The sequence below is a fragment of the Balaenoptera ricei genome, chromosome 9 (genome assembly GCF_028023285.1).
Source record: "Balaenoptera ricei isolate mBalRic1 chromosome 9, mBalRic1.hap2, whole genome shotgun sequence".
NCBI lineage: Eukaryota > Metazoa > Chordata > Mammalia > Artiodactyla > Balaenopteridae > Balaenoptera > Balaenoptera ricei.
Genome location: NC_082647.1, coordinates 22,338,002 through 22,360,693, shown reverse-complemented (window position 1 = coordinate 22,360,693; position 22,692 = coordinate 22,338,002). Strand labels below are relative to the sequence as shown.

The 22,692-nt window shown below is 41.1% G+C and overlaps 2 protein-coding genes across 5 annotated transcripts in view; both read right to left on the bottom strand.

The window, feature by feature from the left end:
• COPG2 (COPI coat complex subunit gamma 2) overlaps positions 1-7,858 on the bottom strand; it is a 137,686-nt gene extending 129,828 nt beyond the window's left edge. For 2 of the 4 annotated variants that reach the window (XM_059933369.1, XM_059933371.1), the window contains exons 1-4: positions 7,721-7,858; positions 6,499-6,551; positions 5,859-5,939; positions 2,392-2,463 (exon numbers count right to left, since the gene is read on the bottom strand). In XM_059933369.1, coding sequence (XP_059789352.1) covers positions 2,392-2,463; positions 5,859-5,939; positions 6,499-6,551; positions 7,721-7,757 — 243 coding nt within the window. In that variant the 5' untranslated portion in view covers positions 7,758-7,858. Of the gene's footprint in view, positions 1-2,391; positions 2,464-5,858; positions 5,940-6,498; positions 6,552-7,357; positions 7,436-7,720 lie in introns of those variants that run through there. The other 2 variants (XM_059933370.1, XM_059933372.1) reach the window with 2 other exon arrangements.
• A 266-nt stretch (positions 7,859-8,124) lies between these two features.
• Positions 8,125-22,223, bottom strand: TSGA13 (testis specific 13). Its single transcript, XM_059934397.1, has 7 exons — positions 22,201-22,223; positions 19,732-19,810; positions 17,770-17,841; positions 16,681-16,887; positions 11,992-12,131; positions 11,294-11,421; positions 8,125-8,348 (listed from the first exon to the last, which is right to left on the bottom strand). Exons 1-7 carry the CDS (start codon positions 22,221-22,223, stop codon positions 8,125-8,127), a joined length of 873 nt encoding a protein of 290 aa, XP_059790380.1.
• Between the last annotated feature and the right edge of the window lie 469 nt (positions 22,224-22,692).

The window sequence follows — 22,692 nt, the reverse complement described above, 5'->3', positions numbered from 1 at the left end:
ATCAGCCCCTGTTCTTACTCACCTCCGAACCAAACATAGTCTCCACAGTCAATATTTCAATCACTCAATTTCCTTGTTCCTCCCTCTGCTTACCAACATGGCAAAACCCCAATCTTGATTAAATCCCATCTTTAACTGTTCCATGCCTTAACCTGAAGCCTGTAGCTAGAGAAAAACATTCACCATGCTACCTGGGAATACTTTAAATTCATGACCACTAACTTGAAGGGGCCATGCGTCCTGTCCAACAATCCTACATTTCCCCAATCCATTTCCTAGAAAACTATTTCATGTCTTCTTCTCTTAATACAACCTCTGTGCTAGAGGCTTCGAGTTTGTCCTCACGCTACTTCTTCCCTGCTCTGCATCCTCTTCCCTGCTCCATGTCCAGCTCTTCTTCCCAACTGCCAGCCCTGTGAGCAACGACAGCCTCTGGCCTACCCCAAGACACCTGGAGCAGCCTTCCATTAACTTTTATGATAGTCCCTCTCTGTGACCCCACTCTCCAGCAGCTTGAAATGCCTCATTTTCTAGTTTAATTCCTCTAATAAATAATTCAATAATAAACACAGTGGGGCTTCCCTGGTGGCACAGTGGTTGAGAATCTGCCTGCCAATGCAGGGGACACGGGTTCGAGCCCTGGTCTGGGAAGATCCCACATGCCGCGGGGCAACTGGGCCCGTGAGCCACAACTACTGAGCCTGCACGTCTGGAGCCTGTGCTCCGCAACAAGAGAGGCCGCGACAGTGAGAGGCCCGCGCACCGCGATGAAGAGTGGCCCCCGCTCGCCGCAACTAGAGAAAGCCCTCGCACAGAAACGAAGACCCAACACAGCCAAAAATAAATAAATAAATTTTAAAAAAATAAAAAATAAATAAACACAGTAATTCTGCTTCCCTGATTGAACCCCAAGTTTTGGTACAGGAAGTGATTAAAGGGAAATAGGGCGTTAAGGATAGGAATCTGAAATTGCTTTTCTGATTTGATAAAAGGAATTAATGACCCTGTCTCCACTGGTAAAGGGGACACTAGTCATCCATGGCATGCCGTGGCAAAATACTTAAATCATCACCTGCAGACAAGTATAATCAAGGACTATAGAAGACAAAGGTTTGGGTAATCAACTAGTTGCTGCCATAGAACATTTTTGTAAAAATGAGTTGTATAATGGGCTACTTCCTTCTAAGTACACTGGCAAACTAGGTAAAAGAAAATGCTAAGCTCGGAGTTTTGAATTCACAGCTTAAGGTCTACGTCAGGGACTAGAAAATGTCCATAATGCCTTAATAGAAAGCCTCATGCCATGTGGACACAGGGCTGAGATTTCTGAAAAGTATATCCTGCAGGTGACTGAATTACAATGCAACTTCAATTTATCCCCTTGTGAGCCATTTTATGTTAAAGTTAGGACCATGATTGGCAAGGAGTGGGGCCCTGAAAATTGGAATGGGGACATATGGGCAGATTCTGATGAAGCAAAGTACCTTGAACCTCTAAATTCCTCCAAGCCTCCTGGGCAAGTAGAAGCAGTCCTTCATACCCTGTCTGAGGAAATTAGGCTCCATTTGCCTGAAGAATGTGCACTGACTTTCCCCGAGATAGTTGCCTTACATGGGACGCCAATGTTCCTGAGGACCTAATCCCCAAACTGCTCACTATCTAGACACATAACCAGACTCAAGTCCTATAAAGTCCTCAGGGTCAGGCACAAAATGTGGCCTGTGATGATATGCAATACATACCAAAAGAACTGTACAATTTGGCCAATTTATGTTAACAGAAAGCTGGGAAATACAGATCCCACAATCCCCTTCTCTGATGGTTCTGAGTCAGAGCTGGGCAAAAAGGAAGTATGTGCCACATTTGGAAGACAGAAGTGAAGCAGACATTATGCTTGAAAGTCAGGGTGGTCGAAGGTAATGAGAGACAGATGCAGGGGTGCTGGCAGCTTTAGTTTGTCCTCACTCTTCTTTTTCCCTACTCCATGTCCTCTTCCCCACTCTGCATCCAGCTCTTCTTCTCATCTGCCAACAGCAACCCCAGGCCCACCAGAAACTTGACTAAGAACTTAGAGATGTGATAGCTATGTCCTCTGACTTCTATACCAGTCCACCTTCGCAGTGTCACGCCAGAAGCTGGATATTAACAGTTTTTATGACAGCATGGTAGATCTGTGAGTGAACAGCTTTAAACTATATACTTTCATTCTTTCATTTTCATATGTCCTTTAATGAACATTTATAAATTTTATGAAGAGAAAATTTTTAAGTAATTTTAAACATTTCAAGCAACTTTCCCTAATTTGGAGCACTCTAAGTTCCCCCAAGGAAAACAGATAAAAGGAGCTTTTTATAGCCTAAAAGAATTAAAAAAAAAAAAAAAAAGACTTACATCATTAGATTGAAACAATCGAGTCATTGCAAAGAAGGCTTCTGTGGCTTCCGTAGTTCCAAAGTGTTCACCCTAAGTAATTTAAATTAAGTTTAAATTAAAACAATTTCTTAAACTCAAAAAAAATTAAGGATTTTCCATTTATTTCTGCAAAGATCTTTTAGAACTCAGGAAAAACTCTCTGTATAAACATTGTGCCTCTTTGCTATTTTTCTGGCTTTTAATTTATAAACCTACATAGCCATTTATCCATTCCTTATTTAAAACAATTCATTATCATACACCATGCTTTTATGAAAGTTCTAGAACAGTGGTATCTAACTTTTTAGCAGGAACTATTTTAAATTCCCTGAAGAATTGTGATTTACAAGGAGATAGAAAATGATAGTAAGTTGACTTCCTAATCAGAACAGGATGTTATTGTTACATTGCCTAAGAGCAGAGATCATACCTTCTACATTTCTATAATCCAATGCCTAACATATCATAGGAGCATAATAAATATTAAACTGTAAAGAACTATCTATTAGGAATCCCAGAAAACATGGCAAAAAGGGACCAACCAAAAGGGCAGGAATCAGATTAGTTATATAAAAGTAAGGCTTATAGGGCTGCTAATACATCTCAAGACACTGGCTCAAGCCCCTAAAAACATGCTTTGGATCAGAACTTCAACGTGCTTAATAAATCATCGGAGGATCTTCCCAAAATGCAGATTTTGATTCAGTGGCTCTGGTGTGAACCCTAAAATTTTCCATTTCTAATTGGCTCCCAGTGATGTGAATGCTGCTGATCTGGGAACCACGTATTTTTGAGTAGCGAGGTGTTAGATAACCTATTGGGTTGGCCAAAAAGTTCGTTTGGGTTTTTCTGTAAGATGTAACAGAAAAACCCAAACGAACTTTTTGGCCAACCCAATATTTTATTAATAGTCAAAACACTGCAGACCACAGACCACCTGAAACATTACCATTTCAATATTTAACTTCTTCATTAAAAGCAATCCTATATAATATGTTAGGCTCAATCACTTTTCAGGGCTTCAGCTCTCATAAAAAATATAACTAGATAACTAGTCAATCTATTTGTCAAAGGTATAAGAATAAACAAATTTTGATGAAAAACCCTGAAAGTTTAGGATGAAAGACAAAGTATAAGAGTTTACAATTACTTAAGTCAGAGTACCCAGCTTGCTCATCAGCAACAGATTTCCCTTACCTTCTTTCATATTTAGAGAATATACAGATGCCCATCTACTTGTCAGTCATACTAGTACAGTAAATCCTAAGTCCCTAGTTTTTGACTTGAAACTCAGAGAATATACGGATATGTCAACTCTAGTAGAAACTTAGAAGTATTTTTCCAAAAAGCACTACCAAGAACTAGGCAAAAGATAAAGCTAAAGTTCCCAAATCTGTTCACCTAGTTGACTGTGTTTATCAGACTGTGTGGGTAACTTCCTTATCAAGATAATTATACGTTTAAACATGAGTTGCCCATAAAACCAGTTATCGGTCAATATAAAAATATATGCTACTCTGAACCAACTTTAACTACTCAAAATTCTGTTTACAGATTGGAGTTCCCCAACTTGGACACAATGCATGCTATGAAAAGTTAAATCAAACTGACTTTGCATTAAATGTTTCTAATATAATACCACACAAGGATATATGTTTGTGAATAGATATATTTTATTTAAAAGCATGTTCTTGTTGCTCTGCCTCCATTTGCAAGCTACAAAACTTCATGTCTCTGGATGAGGTCTTCAGTCATGAAACATAGTAAAAATATTCTCATGGAATTCAAACTGGAAACCACAGTCTTCTTAGCACCATATGTAAACCACCTGAGGTAGTGTGTGTGTGTGTGTGTGTGTGTGTGTGTGTGTGTGTGTGTGTGTGTGTGTGTGTGTGTGTGTGAATCTAAGAAACAGACTCACATTTTCTAAAGCCCTAGACTAAAAATCATGAGATTTTTCAGTCTGAAGCAAAAAAACCAAAAAAACACACAAGAAACAAACAAATAAATAAATAAAACCACACACAAGAAAAAAAAATTAAATAAGTAACGATAACAGCAAGTGGGGGACTTCCCTTGTGGTGCAGTGGTTAAGAATCCACCTGCCAATAGAGGGGACACGGGTTCGATCCCTGGTCCGGGAAGATCCCACATGCCGCGGAGCAACTAAGCGCCACAACTACTGAGCCTGCACTCTAGAGCCCGTGCGCCACAACTACTGAGCCGGCACACCGCAACTACTGAAGCCTGCGCGCCTGGAGCCTGTGTTCCTCAACAAGAGAAGCCACGACAATGAGAAGCCCGCACACCACAACGAAGAGTAGCCCTCACTCGCTGCAACTAGAGAAAGCCTGTGCACTGCAACGAAGACCCAATGCAGACAAGAATAAATTAATTAATTTAAAAAGAAAAAAAAAGCGCAAGTGGGATCTATGTTTCATGAGTGCAAATATTTTTGTTGGTTTTGTCTGCTACGTCCCCAGTGCCTAAAACAGTGCATAGAATGCAGCAGGTATGTGATAAATATATATGCTAAATGACCGAATGAAAACTATTCCTGAATGTTTACTATGTATCCAGGACTATTCTCAGTGCTTCACATTTATTGTATCATTTAATCATTATAACTTTATAAAACAGGTATTATCATAATCCCCATTTACAGAAAAAGACATTAAGGCACAAAACAGTTAAGCGCAGAATCATACTGCTAGTGGTGGAGTAGGGAAAATAAATACAGGCATACTTTGCAGATACTGTGGGTTCAGTTCCAGACCACAGCAATAAAGTGAATACTGCAATAAAGCACGTCACAGGAATTTTTTGGTTTCCCAGTGCATATAAAAGTTATGTTTACACTATACTGTAGTCTATTCTGTGCAATAGCATTACGTCGAAAAAAAACAATGTACCTACCTTAATTTAAAAATACTTTACCGCTAAAAAAATGCTAACCATCATCTAACAATGCAGGGTTGCCACAAACCTTCAATTTGTAAAAAAAATCCAATAAAGTAAAATAAAATAAGGTATGCCTGTATAAAATTTGAATGTTAAAATCAAAGCTTTAAAATATTAATATACTCCCTCCAAAAGGATAAAATATCTATCTGGAATTTGTCTAAGATTTTGCAATATATTTTTATTTTCTGAACATATCTAAACAACATGTTTTAATATTAACTAATACTTGTTAAATTCAAATCAACGTTGAGATCCTACTATGCGCTTAGCTGATTTGGTACCTCATGAATAAAAAAGAAGTGTCTGTCATACTCCTCATCCTCAAGAAATTTTACATATTATTATGTTAATCGAACACTGTAAATTTTAAAATTAAGTGAATTTTTAAAAAATAAATAATTACACTTGCCAGAAAGTACTTCACTGCATGTTATATATTTCTATTCCAGGACACAAATCTGAGGAAAATCAAAATAATTTACCTGGTTCAATAAGTAAAGAATCTTTGTAAGAATATGCAAACATCTTCTTGGATTGATGGGCGTTTCATTGAATATACGAGCCTGTGGAAACAAAAAACACTGCTATATATATTTTCTATCTTCGCTATCACAGATTACAGAAAATCAACTTAATAAAGACTATTATACATTTTAATCACAGTATCCAAATAATGTTGCTTACAGTTTTCAACTTATTATGGTATATAATAAATTATTAGATGTGGCCTAGGTTTTCCATTCTACACTCACTCCCTTAGGTCTGCTACTTCAACTTGTGGGCTTTATCTATTAAGTAAGAATCACAATATTTATCTACATCATTTGAATACAATAAGCTTAATATCTATAACTTCCTTCAATAACCTTGCACTAAACACCTCCTTTGGTGTTTTATTTAAAATTCTCAGCATGTGACAGAGTCTACATATTCTTGCATTTCTATAAGCTCTAGACTCTCCTATGACAAGTAATCCCTCTTCTTTTTCCCTCAAGTATATATTCTCTGAACTCAGCTACATTCCTTAATTCTTATTTTGGATCAGAGCATTCCGGGGCTCTCTGTCCCCCATTCTAAAATGGAATAGAAAAGAAAAAAACACACTATACTTCCAAGCCATACCTCCTGTAAGACAGCACTCTTCTCCAGATGCCGAAAAGGATTGGAGCCACTACCTATGTTATGGGGGAAAAAAAATGTCTTTAATAGCTGTCCTACACAAACTTACTTTCTACAGAAGGGTATTGAATGCTTGGGAAATCTCACCCAAGTGAGGTGACCACTTGGATTTCACAGTGATAATCATTACTAATATGCGTACAAACTGATTAAAATCCTTCTGATTCTGACACTAGCTCTGTCTGCTATCCTGTAAGATCCTGTACTTCTCTTTTGCAGAAACCCTGCCTGAAATGAGTGTATTCTTTCCCTGCCTTCTTTTTATATGAATGTTAGAAATATCTGTCATGTCCATACAACTAAAATTAATGAGACTGTGGTAGGGTCCTTTGGATTTCCCTAAAGGAAAGCACTATTTTATGTGTTTCTAACATTTACTGTGAGGAGTTTACCAGAGAATTAGATACATGTCAAGCTGGAAGGGGCCATAGAGGTTTACTAACCCAACCCTCCACCACACTTTTTGAGAGCAGCTATCAATCACTGAGGGTTTTGGGGGTTTTTTTGTTTGTTTGTTTTTGTTTTTTGAGGTGACTTGGCATCTTCCTCATTTACTCTGGACCAAAGACGGATATCAAGATGCAACTCACTTTTGGATGCTTGAGTATTAAACGAGCTAGGTACCACGGAGCAGGCTTGCCCGCACGGAAGCGGACAAAGCAGAGGTCCCCAGGGAGATTGTAAGGTACAGACACCACAAAGTTCACAAACACACTCAGTTCCGTCAATCCCAGACCCACCGTGGGCCTTGCACTACCAGCACCCCACGCCACCCCGCCTCTCGCAAGCGCACACTCACTACCTCCGCCACCTGCCATGGGCCGGACTCTGGTGGGCAGCCCACCCCCGGCGAACTGGAGCAGGTGGCTCCGCGGAGCTGCGCCGGAGGGGGCTGGGGGCGGGGCCGCCGAGCAGCCCGAGGCTGCGTGCGAGCTCCCGGGCGCTCGCGCGCGACCTGAGGGGAGGCTCCGGCGCCCGGGGGAGGGGCTAGGGGCAGGCCCCCGGCTGGAGCGGAGTGGGTCGGAGGAGGGGCTGGGCTCCAACTCCGGCCCTCCGGCACACCGGCGCCCACGCCTCCAGGTCCGCAGTTCCCGAGAGCAGGTGGCGGCAGGCAGGGGAAGGGGACCCCGCGGCTGAGGGTGGGCGTCAGACGCCCCGCGCGTACCAGACTCCTCGTCCTTCTTGTCGAATTTTTTAATCATCTTGGACGACTTCCCAGCGCCCAGACCCACCGCCACCGTCCCAGGCGCCGCAGCCAGCAAGCGGAAGAAGCTGCAGGAAGGCCGACCCCGTGCTCTGGCGCCGGTTGGGCCGAGGTCCCGTCACTCGGAGAGAAGGCCCGCCCTCCCCGGCAGTCGCCGGCCGCTCTCAACCCCAGGGGACGTGGCCACTCCCTCTCCTCCTCCCCAAGCCGGGCGGAGGCGGGGCCAAGGGTGGGCTCCCCGGGGCCGCGTCCCCGCCCCTACGGTGACAGGTCGCAGCAGGGGGCTCACCACGGCCCACCCTGCAAGCGACCCGGCAGCCCACGCCCGGAGAGGGCAGAATGAGATTTTATTTGGTTGGCACGCCCTAAATGGCGACTTCTCCAGGCCCCTCAGTCTCTGGAGATGAGGCGAGGGGCATGTAGGGTTTGCTTTCATCGTTTTTTATAATCCACTGCTCGGCCCTTCCGTTGCGGAACGCGCTCTCTCCTGGCGCGGTTCTGGTGGGCTTCTCTTCCAGGAGTGATGAAAGGGTTAATGGTTCCCAAATCATCTGGGAAGTTGGCAGGTCGTTCCCTGACTTCTTGGAGACTGCAACAAAGCACAGGGCACCTTCGTGAATGTGGATTTCCAGAGGGTTTAGGACACTTAATGTGAGACGTAAAAAGAGACCCGCTCGGAGGGCCGAGAAAGCTGGTCTTTACTCTGAGCAAGAGGATAAGTTTTGGACCACGGACTACCATTCCAACCTTCTTTATAATTCTTCCCTTCATCAACACCCACCAGTTTAGGGTCTTCCCTATTTAATCCCACCCATTTCAAACGATTCCATCTGTGGCCATTTTGACGCTTACATAACGCTTAACTAAGTGAAGGTACTTTCACTTGTATATTCATATTCCTCTTAGCCTTTTCAGTTCTCCTGTCTGAGAGTGTAACTAAGAAACTGTTTCTACCTTTGGCTTCACTGTCATCACTTTTTCCAGGTTCTCTTTCAACTTCTGCCCTTCTTGGACGCCTCCGTTGTGGGCTCTTCTTGCTCCCATCCCTCCCCCCGCCCCCCATTTTGAAGCATTATGCCTTGTAAATATCCCTTAAATTTGTTTTCTTATTCCTACTGCTGTCACCTTAATTCAGGTCCTATCTGTTTGTTTCTTGGACAGCCTCCTAACCAGCCTTCATGGCCCCCATCCAAGCAATTCTCTATGTAATCTTTCTTTATTTGGATGCCTGGTAAACATGGAAAATTATTGATGGAAGGAGGAGTTGCTAGGTTCTCTTTTACTTGAAGTAGAGACACTGTTTCAACTTCACAGTAGATTGTCTTTGTTTAGGAAAAGCACAATAATGGGCCCTTTAGATACATAAGTAAATATCCACTCATTTTTCTTGAGGGAAACTGTAAAGTCACCATAATTCTAATAAATGCTGCAGACTGAGATGTTAAGTGTTCTGTTTAGAAATGTAAACTGGGATACCTTAGCAGAATCATGCCCTTGAAAAATCAGAGAAATTCTAAACCAGGTTAGATTCTAGACTGGAGAAATTCCTCCTTCCAATATAGATTTAAGCTGAACTGCTGATATCCTGCATATGGTATCATTTAAGATTTAACTCTGACTAAATATACTAAATGTACTATTATGTATACTAAGTGTACTATTATGTTTGCCTTATCTGGCTTATAAAGCTCAAAGCTTGCTTTCCATGTGGAGTTTCCCTTGAAGGAAATAGATGTTCCTACTTATTTATTCTGGGGGCTGAAAATAAACAGGCTTAGGGGAAGGAGCTACCTTTTACCCTTCCTTGGGCCAAGGGTATTGGGAGCCTAGGCAGAGACAGTGCTGGTAAGCCAAGAGACTCCCAAGAATGGATAATGTGCTGGGGGCCTGTTGGGAAGTATGAAGGGACTGAGGGGGGGTTGAGGCTGAGCCTAAGAGTGTCCCCTTTTAAAGCAAGATAAATGATTCTCTGCCATCCTTTAATTTTTCTTCACATCTATGAAGTGTTATTTAATATCACAGCTTGGTTTTAGCTGTATATGGGGAGTTCAGAGAGGCAGGAGGGATGTCAGGTGGGGTGGCAGATAGGTACAGAAGGAGCAGAAACACTTGAAGAAGCCAGGTAAGGGATGGTATGATATGACCTCATACCTCTGGAACTGTGACTGTTTGAGCTGAGGATGGCTGGCGATCACTAGGATGGCCTTGTAGAACAGGGAAGTATACCTTAGGGAGTTCCAGAAACTACTCGAGGAGAGCAGTCCCGTAGGAGAAATGAACCTTATCTTGGAGCCATAGGCTGGTGAAGTCTGGGGACCCATCGATTATTCTTCTAATACACAAATGTGTGTTCAGTGCTCTGAAATTTTTCAGTGGGTCCCAACTGCCTGCTGGATAAAACCTAAGCCCTTATTTATACAAATATACAAAGCCCTTCATGACCTGGCCCATCCATCTGTCTTACATATGGAAAGTGCTATTATTATTGGTGCTTGATAAATATACAACACTAGTAAGTGCCCCATAAATGTTGCTAAATGAATGACAATTTGTGAGGAGCATTTTTGTTGTACCCCTTCCTTACAACCTTATCCCAAACCTCTTCCACGCCATGTCCTGCCTCAACCCCAAAGAGACTCATGGACCTCTGAGACTCATAGCTTATCCTTTGGCCCTTCTAGAACAGTTTTCCTCGAAGTGTGATATGCATACCACTGGGTAGTTTTAGGTGATACATAGATAAACATTTTAAATTTTAATTATTATGGGACTTCCCTGGTGGCGCAATGGTTGAGAATCCGCCTGCCAAATCAGGGGACATGGGTTCGATCCCTGGTTTAGGAAGATCCCACATGCCGCGGAGCAACTAAGCCCGTGTGCCACAACTACTGAGCCTGTGCTCTAGAGCCTGCAAGCCACAACTACTGAGCCCTCATGCCACAACTACTGAAGCTCGCGCGCCTAGAGCCCGTGCTCCGCGACAAGAGAAGCCACCGCAAGGAGAAGCCCTCACACCGCAACGAAGAGTAGCCCCCGCTCGCCGCAACTAGTGAAAGCCCGCACTCAGCAACGAAGACACTACACAGCCAAAATAAATTAATTTTTAAAATGTAATTATTATGAATTTGATTAACTGTTTGAGAGAAATGTATAAGAGAAAAAAACCCCATGTGATTAGTATATCAAACCCATGATGTCAATGATATAGTATTAATTAGGACAAAAAAAATAATTTGAAAGAAAAACATTAAGTAAATAACAGGGCAAATAACACATTGACCAAAACTAGTAAAGTGGTAGGTGATGTAGTTTGGAAAACACGATGCTAGAGCTTTCTTGAAATGTGAGGATTTAAACAGGGTGGAAAGCCTAGCACCACTTGGGCCTCTATCAGTTCTTGGCTTCCATGCTAAAAGGAAAACTAGCCTCCAGAACCTCCAAGAGAGATTTGCCCTTATCTCTCGTCCCCATAGTTTGTCCCTCTTGCCCACATCTCCATCCCATAAACCATTGTTTTGATAGAGACGACCTTACCGTCACTCCTCAGCTCTCTTTTACAGACTGGAGCAAAGTTGAGCTGAGGGTACATTTTTTTCTGTTTTCTCAAAGCATAGACCTTTGAATACTTCCCTTCACTCTTGAAATCCTTGTCCGTGGAAAACCTTAACAAAGAAAGTTCATTTAGTAGATCCTAGGGTGAGGGATTAATGGAAACACTCACTGCATTCTCAGATTCTGGGGGAGAAGAAAGGACAGTAGGATTTGAAGGTGTTCGTTGGTACAGAGTGGGAGTATTGTGCAGTGGAAGGGATGCTTCTAGAACCTAGCATTGTAAACCTATAAAGGAACTCCAGAATCTCCTCTCTCCTCTCCAAACAAGATATAAGCTGCTCCTATAACCAGTTTCAAATCAAATCTCATACATAGCAAATTGTTCCTATATCACAACCCTTAACAGGCACTGAGGGAAATTTTTTTTTGTTGCTTCCTCAAAGCATAGACCTTTGAATACTTCTCTTCACTCTTGAAAATCATTCTTGTGAAAAACCTTAGTTTTGCATTACTGTTTCTCTGTTGCTAAGGTAGAAGTGTGGTTGGGGATCATGTAGGGAAGCTGTCCTATTATTATACAGTTGTCCGCATTCTGTACAACCGAAAAGTGTTTGTTAAATCATATTGAAAAGAGACAGTGACACGAATAAGGAAAAGGTAAGAAAGAGCCAGGACTTCACCTAAACCATTGTTCTCTCTTGGATTTAGGGTCCTCCAACAGTGTCACAGGGAAGACTGGTTTCAGCCCAGATCTTAACTTTTTTTTCTGAGACATCAGAGGTAGGAAGAAGTTCTCAGTGGGCTTGTGCTGATGACTTTCCTGCAGCAAAGGGAAGAAGAGTAACTGAGGGAGTTAGCTAAGTCCCCTGGACTTACTGACCTAAGCTCCTGGACTAAGCTCCAGTTCCCCTAAAATCATGCAGCAAAACCTGCCGAAGAGGGAAGTAGGGATGCAGAAACCCAAAGAAGAGAAAACATTTCCCTGAGTGGGCTAATACCTGTTCATTTCACAGCCAGATGATTTGTCCAAAGTTAGGTCAGTTTCCTAAGTAATCAATTAAGCTTGCCTACTAGCCCTTTGTAGTAAATGGCAGAAAAATTTCCTAGGTTTTGAGAAGGATTCAATTAGTGAATTGCTTAGGAAACCAAACATTTGGTAATAAGTTGGGAAATAGATCCAGGGGATTCTACCCACCTTTCTTGGAGATGGCTGTCTCATTCACATCCCATTCTCTGTCTGCAGTGAAAAGGCCACAGAATGGGATGTTTTGTGAGGTAATAATTTCGTCATTATTAAAGTCACAGAATCAAAGACTTTCAGAAAGGATCTGAAAGGCCATCAAGTCTAACCATTCATCTGACACTCTTATTCCCTCCATAGTAACACTATCAAGTGGTCAATCTTCCTATATCTAAAAACCCAGCCTACTTAATCTTTGATCAGCTGATTGCTATCCCCTGTAACTTCTACCCTACAGTCCAAACGGAATAAATCTAGTGTCTCTTCCACAGAATCCTTAAAGAATTTGAAGAAATCGATCACGTTCCTCCTGAGCGCCCTCTCTCTTCCAGGCTCAACATTGCCAACATTTTGAACTTTTTTTTTTCATATGACATGGCTTTGGGTTCACTGTTCTCCTGATTTCTCTCATTTTAACTCATTTGAGAAAGTTACAACTTATGTTTACACATTATATTTATAATTATAATTATATTTACATGTGTGGCAATCTGAAAGGAAAACAATATGCTAGGTGTAGCAACTGCAGGACACATCCTATTAAAGTCTCTATTCAAATGTCATTGCTGCTTCTGAGAGCCTTCCCTAACTACACTATCTAAAATCACCGCTCCCACCCATCACTCTCCATTCCCTTATCCTGCTTTTTGGGCACTTATCACATTATACATTATCCGTGCGATTGTTGGCTTGCTTATGGTCTTCTACCTCACTGGAATTAAACTTTGACTTAGTCACTGATAGATCCTTACTACCCCATAACGGTGCCTGGTACATAGTAAGTGCTCAATAAATATTTCTTGAATGAATAAAAGAATGACAATTAATGAATGAATAACCAAACTAATTAATTGACCCATACTGAACGTTTTTGCTCAGAATTTTCAAAACCTCTTTTTTAAAAATGCTTACTGCTGAACCAAGTCTTTTCAATTCTGTACTCATTCTCTTTAAAGTATTCCAGTTTTTTTTTTTTAAAGTCTTCCAGTTTTGAGGAACAGGAATTCATTTAAGTTACCTCAATTAATAGGGGTTTTACGGTAGCAGCATGTGTGCCTAGGACCTAAGACACAGCTAATAATCTGGCCACAAAAGAGCAGAAACCTTAGCAGAGCTAGACCTTAGAGCAGAAAAACAAAAATAAAAAACTTATCTGGAATCCAAGGCAGCACTATCTACGACCACTACTGCATGAGCTTGTCTATCTTGTCTCATATCATTTAGCATCATGTCATTAACATGCTTCCTACTTTCTCCCTGTCTGCTTCCTTCTGTCTCTAGTGTTCATTCCTTACCTTTACCCTGCATATCTTTTTTTCTACCCACAGCTTCTGCTTATTCATTTCTACTTCAAGCTGCCCCTACCTTCTTGCTCATGGTTTGACTTTTTTATGGCCTTCCTCTGCATGCCCTTTCAGGTTTTATTCCCACAGCCTCAATCTTTTCCTTTCCCAATTCAGATGCCTGGAAGCAAGAATATGATTAGCTCAGGGATTTTGGTTGTTGATAAGTTACAAAACCAAGCAGGACCCTGTGGGGCTCCTGGGCACAGAAGCCTTTCTGTCCCCCGTTTCTTGTTCATAGGGAATGGACTCCAGCCTCCATGACCTTCCTTGAGTTCCAAAGGGAAGATTCGAACAGTCGCTAATCAAGGGAGGAGCAGTCAAGAAACCACCTGAGACGAGATTAAAGGGACCAGAGAAGCTCATCAAGACCACCTGAGACGAGATTAAAGGAGTGCAGGCCCTGCACACACCCTAATCTTATCAGTAACCTTTGAACCATTACTGTAAAACTCCTCATCAAATCCTCCCAGGTTGGAACATAGTTTTTCAGGGCAGGAGCCCACTGTGTCTCCCTTTGCCTGGCAAAGCAATAAAGCTATTCTTTTCCACTTCACCCAAAACTCTGTCTCCGAGATTTAATTCAGTGCTGGTGGTACAGAGGCCAACATTTTGGCATCAGTTAGTTGGTTTTGGTTTTGGTTTGGTTTTTGGTTTTTGTTTGTTTAGTTTGACTTGGGGGTACCGATCTACACCACAGGTCACTAACCAGCCTATGAATTTTGCTTCACTGGATCAGGTGGCCTTCTCTGGTCCTAGGTAGGCATAGAGAATTGAGTCTAGTTATTCAAAATAGGACCTTTTGGGGCATCCTATTCTTCACAAACTGTGGTAGGGCCATGTCACTTAGAAGGGGCTGTGAGTATAACAATCACTGTGATAGACATGTCTGGTCCATTCTTCAATTTGATTGCTGGTACCCACACTCTTCTTATACACATGTCTGGGTGTAGCAAAAGAATGCTTCTTTTGTGCATAATCTTAGGCTCACAAAAGATTGTAACATTTGTATAGTAAGAGGAAGGGATGCAGCATGAATATTAAAGAGGCATTCTAGATATTGGGCATTTCCATCTTCTTGGACTTTTTCCAGATAGCCCCATAAAATTACCATGCTGCCAGTCTTTGACAATCAGAGCCTTAATACTGTCTATTAATACAATTTGGCTGGTACCACAATTTACTCATGAATATGATCAGGTCCCACATGTGACCTGGAAGGCTCACAAAGTGCCAGCTGTTGGAAGAAAGCTCTTCTTGCACCAAGGTTACATGATAGTCTTGTATTTCCTTCTCTACCTTGAGCAAGGCAACCCTGGCTTGACATTTGTTCCTCTCAGTGTATATTATCCACTACCATGAGAAACAACCACTGAGGTTATGTTCAAATGGCACAAATTCTGAGACCCAAGAAACCATAGGCAATGAATTCATTAACTCTTTTGTCAGCATATACCATTGGATATTAGCATTTTATCATCCGTTTGGAAAGGAATCTCTCTCACTGCCATCCATCTAGCAGCTAAGGAAATACTAATTCCATATTGACCACATTTTATTATAACAGTCTGTCTTGGATAATTCCACTCCCAGCATCAGATTTCTGTAATAATTAGATTTTTTTAATTTGCACTTTCACTTATTTAATTTCTTCTTGTTATATTAGGCCCACTCTTAAGGCTGTCAAGATCTTTTTTAGATCATATGCTTAAATATCTCTTAATTGATTTTCTTCATTTCCTCTGTTATTGATTTATTCAGTTCTTCAGCATCTCTCACTTTGACAATTGTAGTAACAATATAACTAATCTTACTGATTTTTTTCTCTTCCACAACTAATACACCTTTCTCTCAACTTCCAAAAAAGGTCTTAAAATGCAAATTTGATTTTACCTTTTATCTCCTGCCATTTACTCTCTTACATCCCCCTAAATGCATCTCACTTTCTCATGTCTGTATGCCTTTGCCCTTCCCACTGATTGGAATATTCTCCTTTTTTTTTTTTTTTTTTTGGACAGGGGTCACCTCTTCTGTAAAACCTCCTTGATTACTTCCTTTCCTCCAACAAAGATACGTTCTCTACTGTATATTAGTGTACCTTGTATATTCTTTTATTATTCATATATCCTGGTATATAATAATTACTTTTTATATCTCATTTATTGATCTGTCTCTCCTGTTAGACTCCAAGTTCCTTCAAGATAGAAACTGTCCTGTAATCATCTTTATATTTTAGTTCTTAGCTTACTGTATGTCCAGCAATTGTTTATTGAATTGAATTTGAACTTCTCTAGTGTATAACAAAGTCCCAAACATCTGGCTGCTGTGATAGTAAATTTTCTCTTCTCCCCTTCTGACACCCAAGAGCAGTGGGTATAGAGCATAACCCTTTACCCCTTTCCCAATCTGATATTCGTTTCTGTTCCTTGTTCGTCATTTCCTGATTTATCTGTTGCTACTTCATACTCAACCAGAAAGCCAGTGGCTAGTTTACCCTTTGTTAATTACAAACTAAATATCTTTGACCAAGGAGGAACAATTTTGAATTAAGACCCTCTTTTCTCTGTGTAATGAAGTTTCATGACCGAAGTTTGTACAACCCTGATTCTGAGTATTTCCCAGGCTCTCGGATTCTATTTGGTGAAGCATATGGCAAAGAATAAGAAGGAAGAGGTTGGGTCCTGAGTACCATCCTCCATGTTAGGTTAGCTCCCTTCTTCAAGCTAACTCCTAATTCTTCAAGATCCTTACTCAGGGTACCAGGAAACTTCCCCAGGTGCCATTACCTTGAGCAGTAACTCACTGGAAAAGTATTTTGATGTCATGTCCTTTCCTTGATGGTCGATTGGGCAGGGAAGTGGGTTGTTGGTCATAATCAGTAAGGTCTTATCCTGATCATACTCTGTTACTTTCAATGTGAAGCTTTGAATTTTCCTGTTTCGAGCCAGGAATTTATGCAGTGCAGTGGGCTTCAAAGGCTCATAGTACTGGGCCTGAGCAGACAGAAAGATTTCCAGAGAGACAAAGGGATTAGGTCAAGAGCAGATTAACAAATCAGTTGGCTAATCTTTTGCCTCTAAGGGGTAGGGACAGAAGCTGGACAGGGGCTGGGTTTAATAGAAAATGTCTGAAGCTCTCTGTCCCTTTCTTCTCTCAGAGTTTTTCCCTGCAAACAGACCAAGGGGCTGGGGAAATGAGATGGAAAAGTTTCCACATTAAAAGGAGCGAGATGACTTAATTCTTGTGAAAAAGTTGTGCCCAACATTGTGCCCAACAAAATAGGGCAAGCAGAAGTTTCTATGTTCAACCTAAACGGCCTTCTCTACAACTCACTCTGAGGCAGAGGGAAGAAACTCCCAGGAACCAAATCTCCTAGTTCAGAGAGCCCTGAGGGGGCCAACACAGCCCTTATCTGCATCTTCCCACCCACCAACGTTTCTCCACAGGCACAACCACATTAATATGCAGAATAAGCACAAAGTTAAAAAAAGGAAAAGCAGTCACAAAAGACAGCATGTCACTTAAGATGTAGTGGGGGAAGGGGCATGCCCACTAAACTTGCCTTTCCATCAGTAGGAGGAAGGCAGAGGATGGGAGAAGGAGAGAATAGAATACTTCCTGATTCGAAATATGTTTTCTCAATTAAAAAAAAAAATATATCAGCTGCAGGGACCACCTTCTTCCCAGTCCCGCCCTCCTCCCTCACCACCATTCCCGACAGTGTCCTGAGACAGCTCTGCTTCCCTGTCCTAGGAGGACGCACAGTCACAGAAGCTGGTGGCACTTGGAGGCACTTGGGATACTCTGCAGTGGGCCTCGGCACCGCAGCTGAAACTTGCTCTTGGAGATCTTGGGGGAATGCTTTTATCACCTACCAAATTTGGATGGACTGTGTAATGGTGAAGGTTCTCTAGAACAAATTTTGATTGCCCGACTGCATCAAAAATCTAGAGACAATAATCAAAATTAGTGTTTCAAGTTGTACCTATTCTAAACAATATTCCATTCCTTACCTCATCTTAGTCTGGCTAAAATCTGGTCTCTAACTTAAATTAAGTGAGAAGAACTCCATGCTCTGCACCCTGGGTTTCTGGAATGAGAGCCATAGCATGAAGAGCTAGGTTCTAAGGCATCCTGACAGGGTAGCTTGTACATGGAAATGTGGACCAGCTTTGTGAAATGTTAGGAGCTGTTAGGAAGTGAAGGGGTGAAATAGACAAGGGCAGCATCAAAGTTTAGACCGGGACATATCACCCCTAGAGCTCACACCTCTTTCTTCTGCCTTTTCCATCTCTATAGAAGGGAAATCAGGTGAAAAACAAAACAAAACATGCAGAATCAGGTGAAAAACAAAACAAAACAACCTTTAAGGAGAAAAGCAAGTTACAGAAGGGCAATAACTTCAGGGTTGTCAGTGAAAGGAAGCCTGGAGGATAGCTGCTTTCGGGGCTGGGGGCGGCACACAGGAAGGGAGAAACAATGGTGCAGTCTGCATTTTTGAATATTTCTGTGATATATGATTCTTCCAGAAATGTGGCAAAAAGTAATTGAATTTTGGTAACCCTTCTGTCTACCACTTTGTATTTTTCTGCTGGTGGTGGTGCTGGTGATTGGTGGATTGCTTGAGTGCCGTGTCTGGTGGTAGAGTTGCTGGGCCTCCTCCATCTCCTTCTGCTGACCACCCCCCCACCCCCGCCCCGGGCTGTTGCCTGGCCTCTAGCTTAGCCCTAGGTTATCTAAGGATAAATCAAAGGGACAAGAACACAAGGAGATAAAAGCTCTGAGTTACCTCCTTCGGGCTTGGCCTAATCAGGAATCAGATAAAGAGCACAGTCCTGTATGTGGATGAGCATTTCTAAAGATTGCCATGCCCCTAGGGAGGTGATATAGTAAGCTGGGATTCAGAAGAAAGGGAACTCACACTGAACAGGTGAATACAGCAAGAAGGTGAATGGAGAAGAGGGAGATAGTAAGAGTGGGACAGAACTGTGTGATGAGGGGAGGAAAATGCCAGGAGTTGGCAATTTCCAGGGCTTGGAGGAGGACTAGTAGAGATACGCCATACATTCTTTTAGGAATGGTGGGATGAAATAGGGGACAAATCCAAAGATGCAATGATTTAATTTCTGTTACCTTTTGTAAAACTGAAGTCCCTTTGTTCAAAACAAAAATACATTTGAAAAACCTGCTTCACAGATATGACATATATATTTAGAATCACAGACGTCTTGGAAAAATTTATTTGGGAGAAGATGTGAAGACTTTTCCTTTATAGTTGTTTTTTTTTTTTAATTAATTTTTTGGGGAAAGTCTCTGGGAAAAATGTTTTTACTCGCAAATTTTTCTAAGGTATTGCATCTTGTTTCCAAATTAGTCTCCAGTAGTTGACTAAATCCGTAAGAATGTCCAAATTGGAGTATGTTTTTAGCTTTATGTTGAATTGCACTATCTCTGGCTGATGAAATAAAAGTTGACCTGGAAAATTCACTTGAATATGATAAACCTTGGGAAGCAACCAAGCTATCCAAAGGAGTTTTGTTGCAAGAAGTGACCACAAAATCAAGTTTAAGTCAGGGTTTAACACTCACTCATGCCCTAAAATAGATTTCTGGTCCCTGGGTTTTGAGCCCTGATTCTTTGCTGATATGTCCCTGTCTCTTCCCTTTTCTATGTCTCTGTTCCTCTTTCATAAAATTAGATAAATTAATGTTGCTTTCTATATAAATCTTGACCCCTTTTTGCTTTTCAACAGGAAGTTTGTGAGACCCAGCTTATAAAGCAGTCTACGCAATTCCAAAGAAAGATTATAAGTGAACATTGCTAATGTTCTTTCTTACCTCATCACTATCAACAATTGTTTCTTTCTCAAATTTAACTGGGCTAGTTCTTGAAGTCTTTGATTTGCCATACTGAAACCTGAAAAAGAGGCAAAATATCGAATTATTTTTTTCTTACTCAGAGTCTTGGTCTTCTACATGTTCTCAACCTCCCTCAGTGAAGTTTGGGGACATGACTTAGAAGAGCCCAATTTGGGTGATCACTAATTGCATATGTATGGGTAGTAAAGAACAGGACTCATTATTCAGCCCGCATCCTGGACTATTCAGTTTGAAGAGTTAATCAAGTGGGACCTCTTGAAGACATGGTGACAACTGATAAGTTGATTTCTTCTAAAATAGGGGTTTTAAGAAATGCAAATTAAAACCACAATAAGCTATCACCTCACACCTGTCAGAATGGCTATTATCAAAAAGAACACAAATAACAATTATTGCAGAGGATGTGGAAAAAAGGGAGCCCTCATACACTGTGGGGATGTAAATTGGTGCAGCCACTATGGAAAACAGTATGGAGGTTCCTAAAAAAAAACTAAAAATGGAACTACCATGAGACCCAGCAATTCCACTCCTGGGTATATATCCCAAAAAAACCTGAAGATACTAATTCAAAAAGATACATGTACCCTAATATTCATAGCAGCATTATTTACAATTGCCAAGATATGGAAGCAACCTAAGGGTCCATCAACAGACGAATGGATAAAGAAGATGTGGTATGTATGTACAATGGAATACTACTCAGCCATAAAAAGAATGAAATTTTGCCATTTGCGACAACATGTATGGTCTTGGAGAGTATTATGCTAAGTGAAGTAAGTCAGGCAGAGAAAGGCAAATATTATATGATATCATTTATATGTGGAATCTAAAAAATAAAACAAACTAGGGAATATAACAAAAAAGAAACAGACTCACAGGTACAGTGAACAAAAAATAGTGGTCACCAGTGGGGAGTGGGAAGGGGGGAGGGGCAAGATAGGAGTAGGGGATTAAGAGGTACGAACTACTGTGTATAAGATAAATAAGCTACAAGGATATATTGTACAACACAGGGAATATAGCTAATATTCTACAATAACTTTAAATGGAATATAACATTTAAAAATTGTGAATCACCATGTTGTACACCTGCAACTTATATAATATTGTACATCAACTATACATCAATTTAAAAAAATATATAGGGGTTTTAGACCACTCAAGGAACTGGTCTAGTAGACTGCTTAAGCAAATTCTTTTGGGCAACTGGACAATCATAATACCCTTAAAGACCACCTACTGTTTTGAATGTCTACCTGCATACTCTTCTCCACATGGAAACAGCTCTGCCCTTGCCAATAATTAGCCAATGATTCCATGAGAAGGGATACAGTTAGTGCAACTTCACAACTAAATTTCCAGTTCTTAATGACCATGCTTGGATTACTGGTTCCCTCATGTACCTAACCACATCTAAGTTTCCCTACCTAGAATTAAGGTAATAAAAACAATCATCAATGGCAAATATTCTCATAATCTAAACTTTCATTTACTTTCCCATCTCCCTCTCCACCAGATACCAGTTCCCTTTGGGGAAAAAGGGCAAAAGTTGCAATATTTAGTAACAAAGTATTTTGGATTCCTTGACCAATTCTTACTAAACCTATTTACTGTCCTAACATAGCGAAAGATGCTCATCAGTAAGATTGGGTTACTTAAAATAAATAGCCTGCTTTCTCTTTGGAGGTTAAACTAGCTTAAATTAAGTAGGATCCTGGAACTACCTCAACTAAACCTCTCTCCTTTAAAAATGAGGGTGGCAGAGTAAAGACCAAAATAAGAAAAGTAGAAATAGCCAAGCTATGTAGTTGATAGGTCAACGGGCTATAGCATGGTACAAATAATCCCAAATCCAGGATCAAATCCCATCCAAGGATGGCTCACTTCCATCTATTGCTGGCCACCAGCTGCATCATTAACTCGGGCCAGAGGTCTTAAAAATAGTCCCCAGGAGAGAGGGTGACACATTGTGGGTAGACCAAAATAAATTCATCTCCACTTAACATCGTAGGGTTGGTGCCCTTTTGATGTGTCCTATTACCTTAAGTTATCTAATAATCAACACTATATTATAAGCTTTATTGTAGCACTTTTCAAAATGATTCTTTGGTATCTAAGAGGCAGCACAGGATCCCAGATACTCTTGTTCAAGGCCAATTTAAGGCATAGAACTGCATGAAAAATGCTTCTTCAGCCCAGCAGTGTCCATCTTTGACAGCCCGGCACTTTTCTTTTGGTAAAGCTACTCTAGTTGCTGTACGAAGCACAGATCAAGATCTGATTTTTGATCCAAGGACAGTAGGTCAATTAAAATGTTTTTAATGAGTGTCTACTCTGTGACTAGTACTGTTCAGAGTGATATGGACTACAAAATGAGTCTGTATAAGAAGGTATTCATAACTTAGTTGGGCAAACAAGACTACACACTTGGCCTGTCTCCTTTGGCCCATTACTGTTCAGTGCTAAGTGGGCCAACCCAAGGCAAATATTCACCCAGAGGCCAAACTCAGTGCCTCTAAATAGTCCACGTTCTGCAGGGGTTCAGTTCAATCCAAACATTCTTTTCTTAGCACATTCTGTGTGCTCAGCCCCATTCTTGATCCTGTGTGGGAAACAAGAGGAGACTTATTGATGCTGTTGTGAAGGCAGAAAATGCACAAGACATGATGATCCTTGCCCTCAAGAACTTAAGTTTAGTTGGTAAATGTGGGGAGGGAAGAGAAAGTGATTGTTAAATGTGAAACAATAATGACAAATACATGATAACATATTAGGTAAGTCAATTCATTTCTTGGGGCCTCAATTTCCTCATCTGTAAAAATAGAGTTAACCAAATGATTTAAAGGTGACATTCTAATTCCACGACAGTGGTGAGATTTACCTATATAAAGACCTGAAATAAAATTAATTCACGTGTCA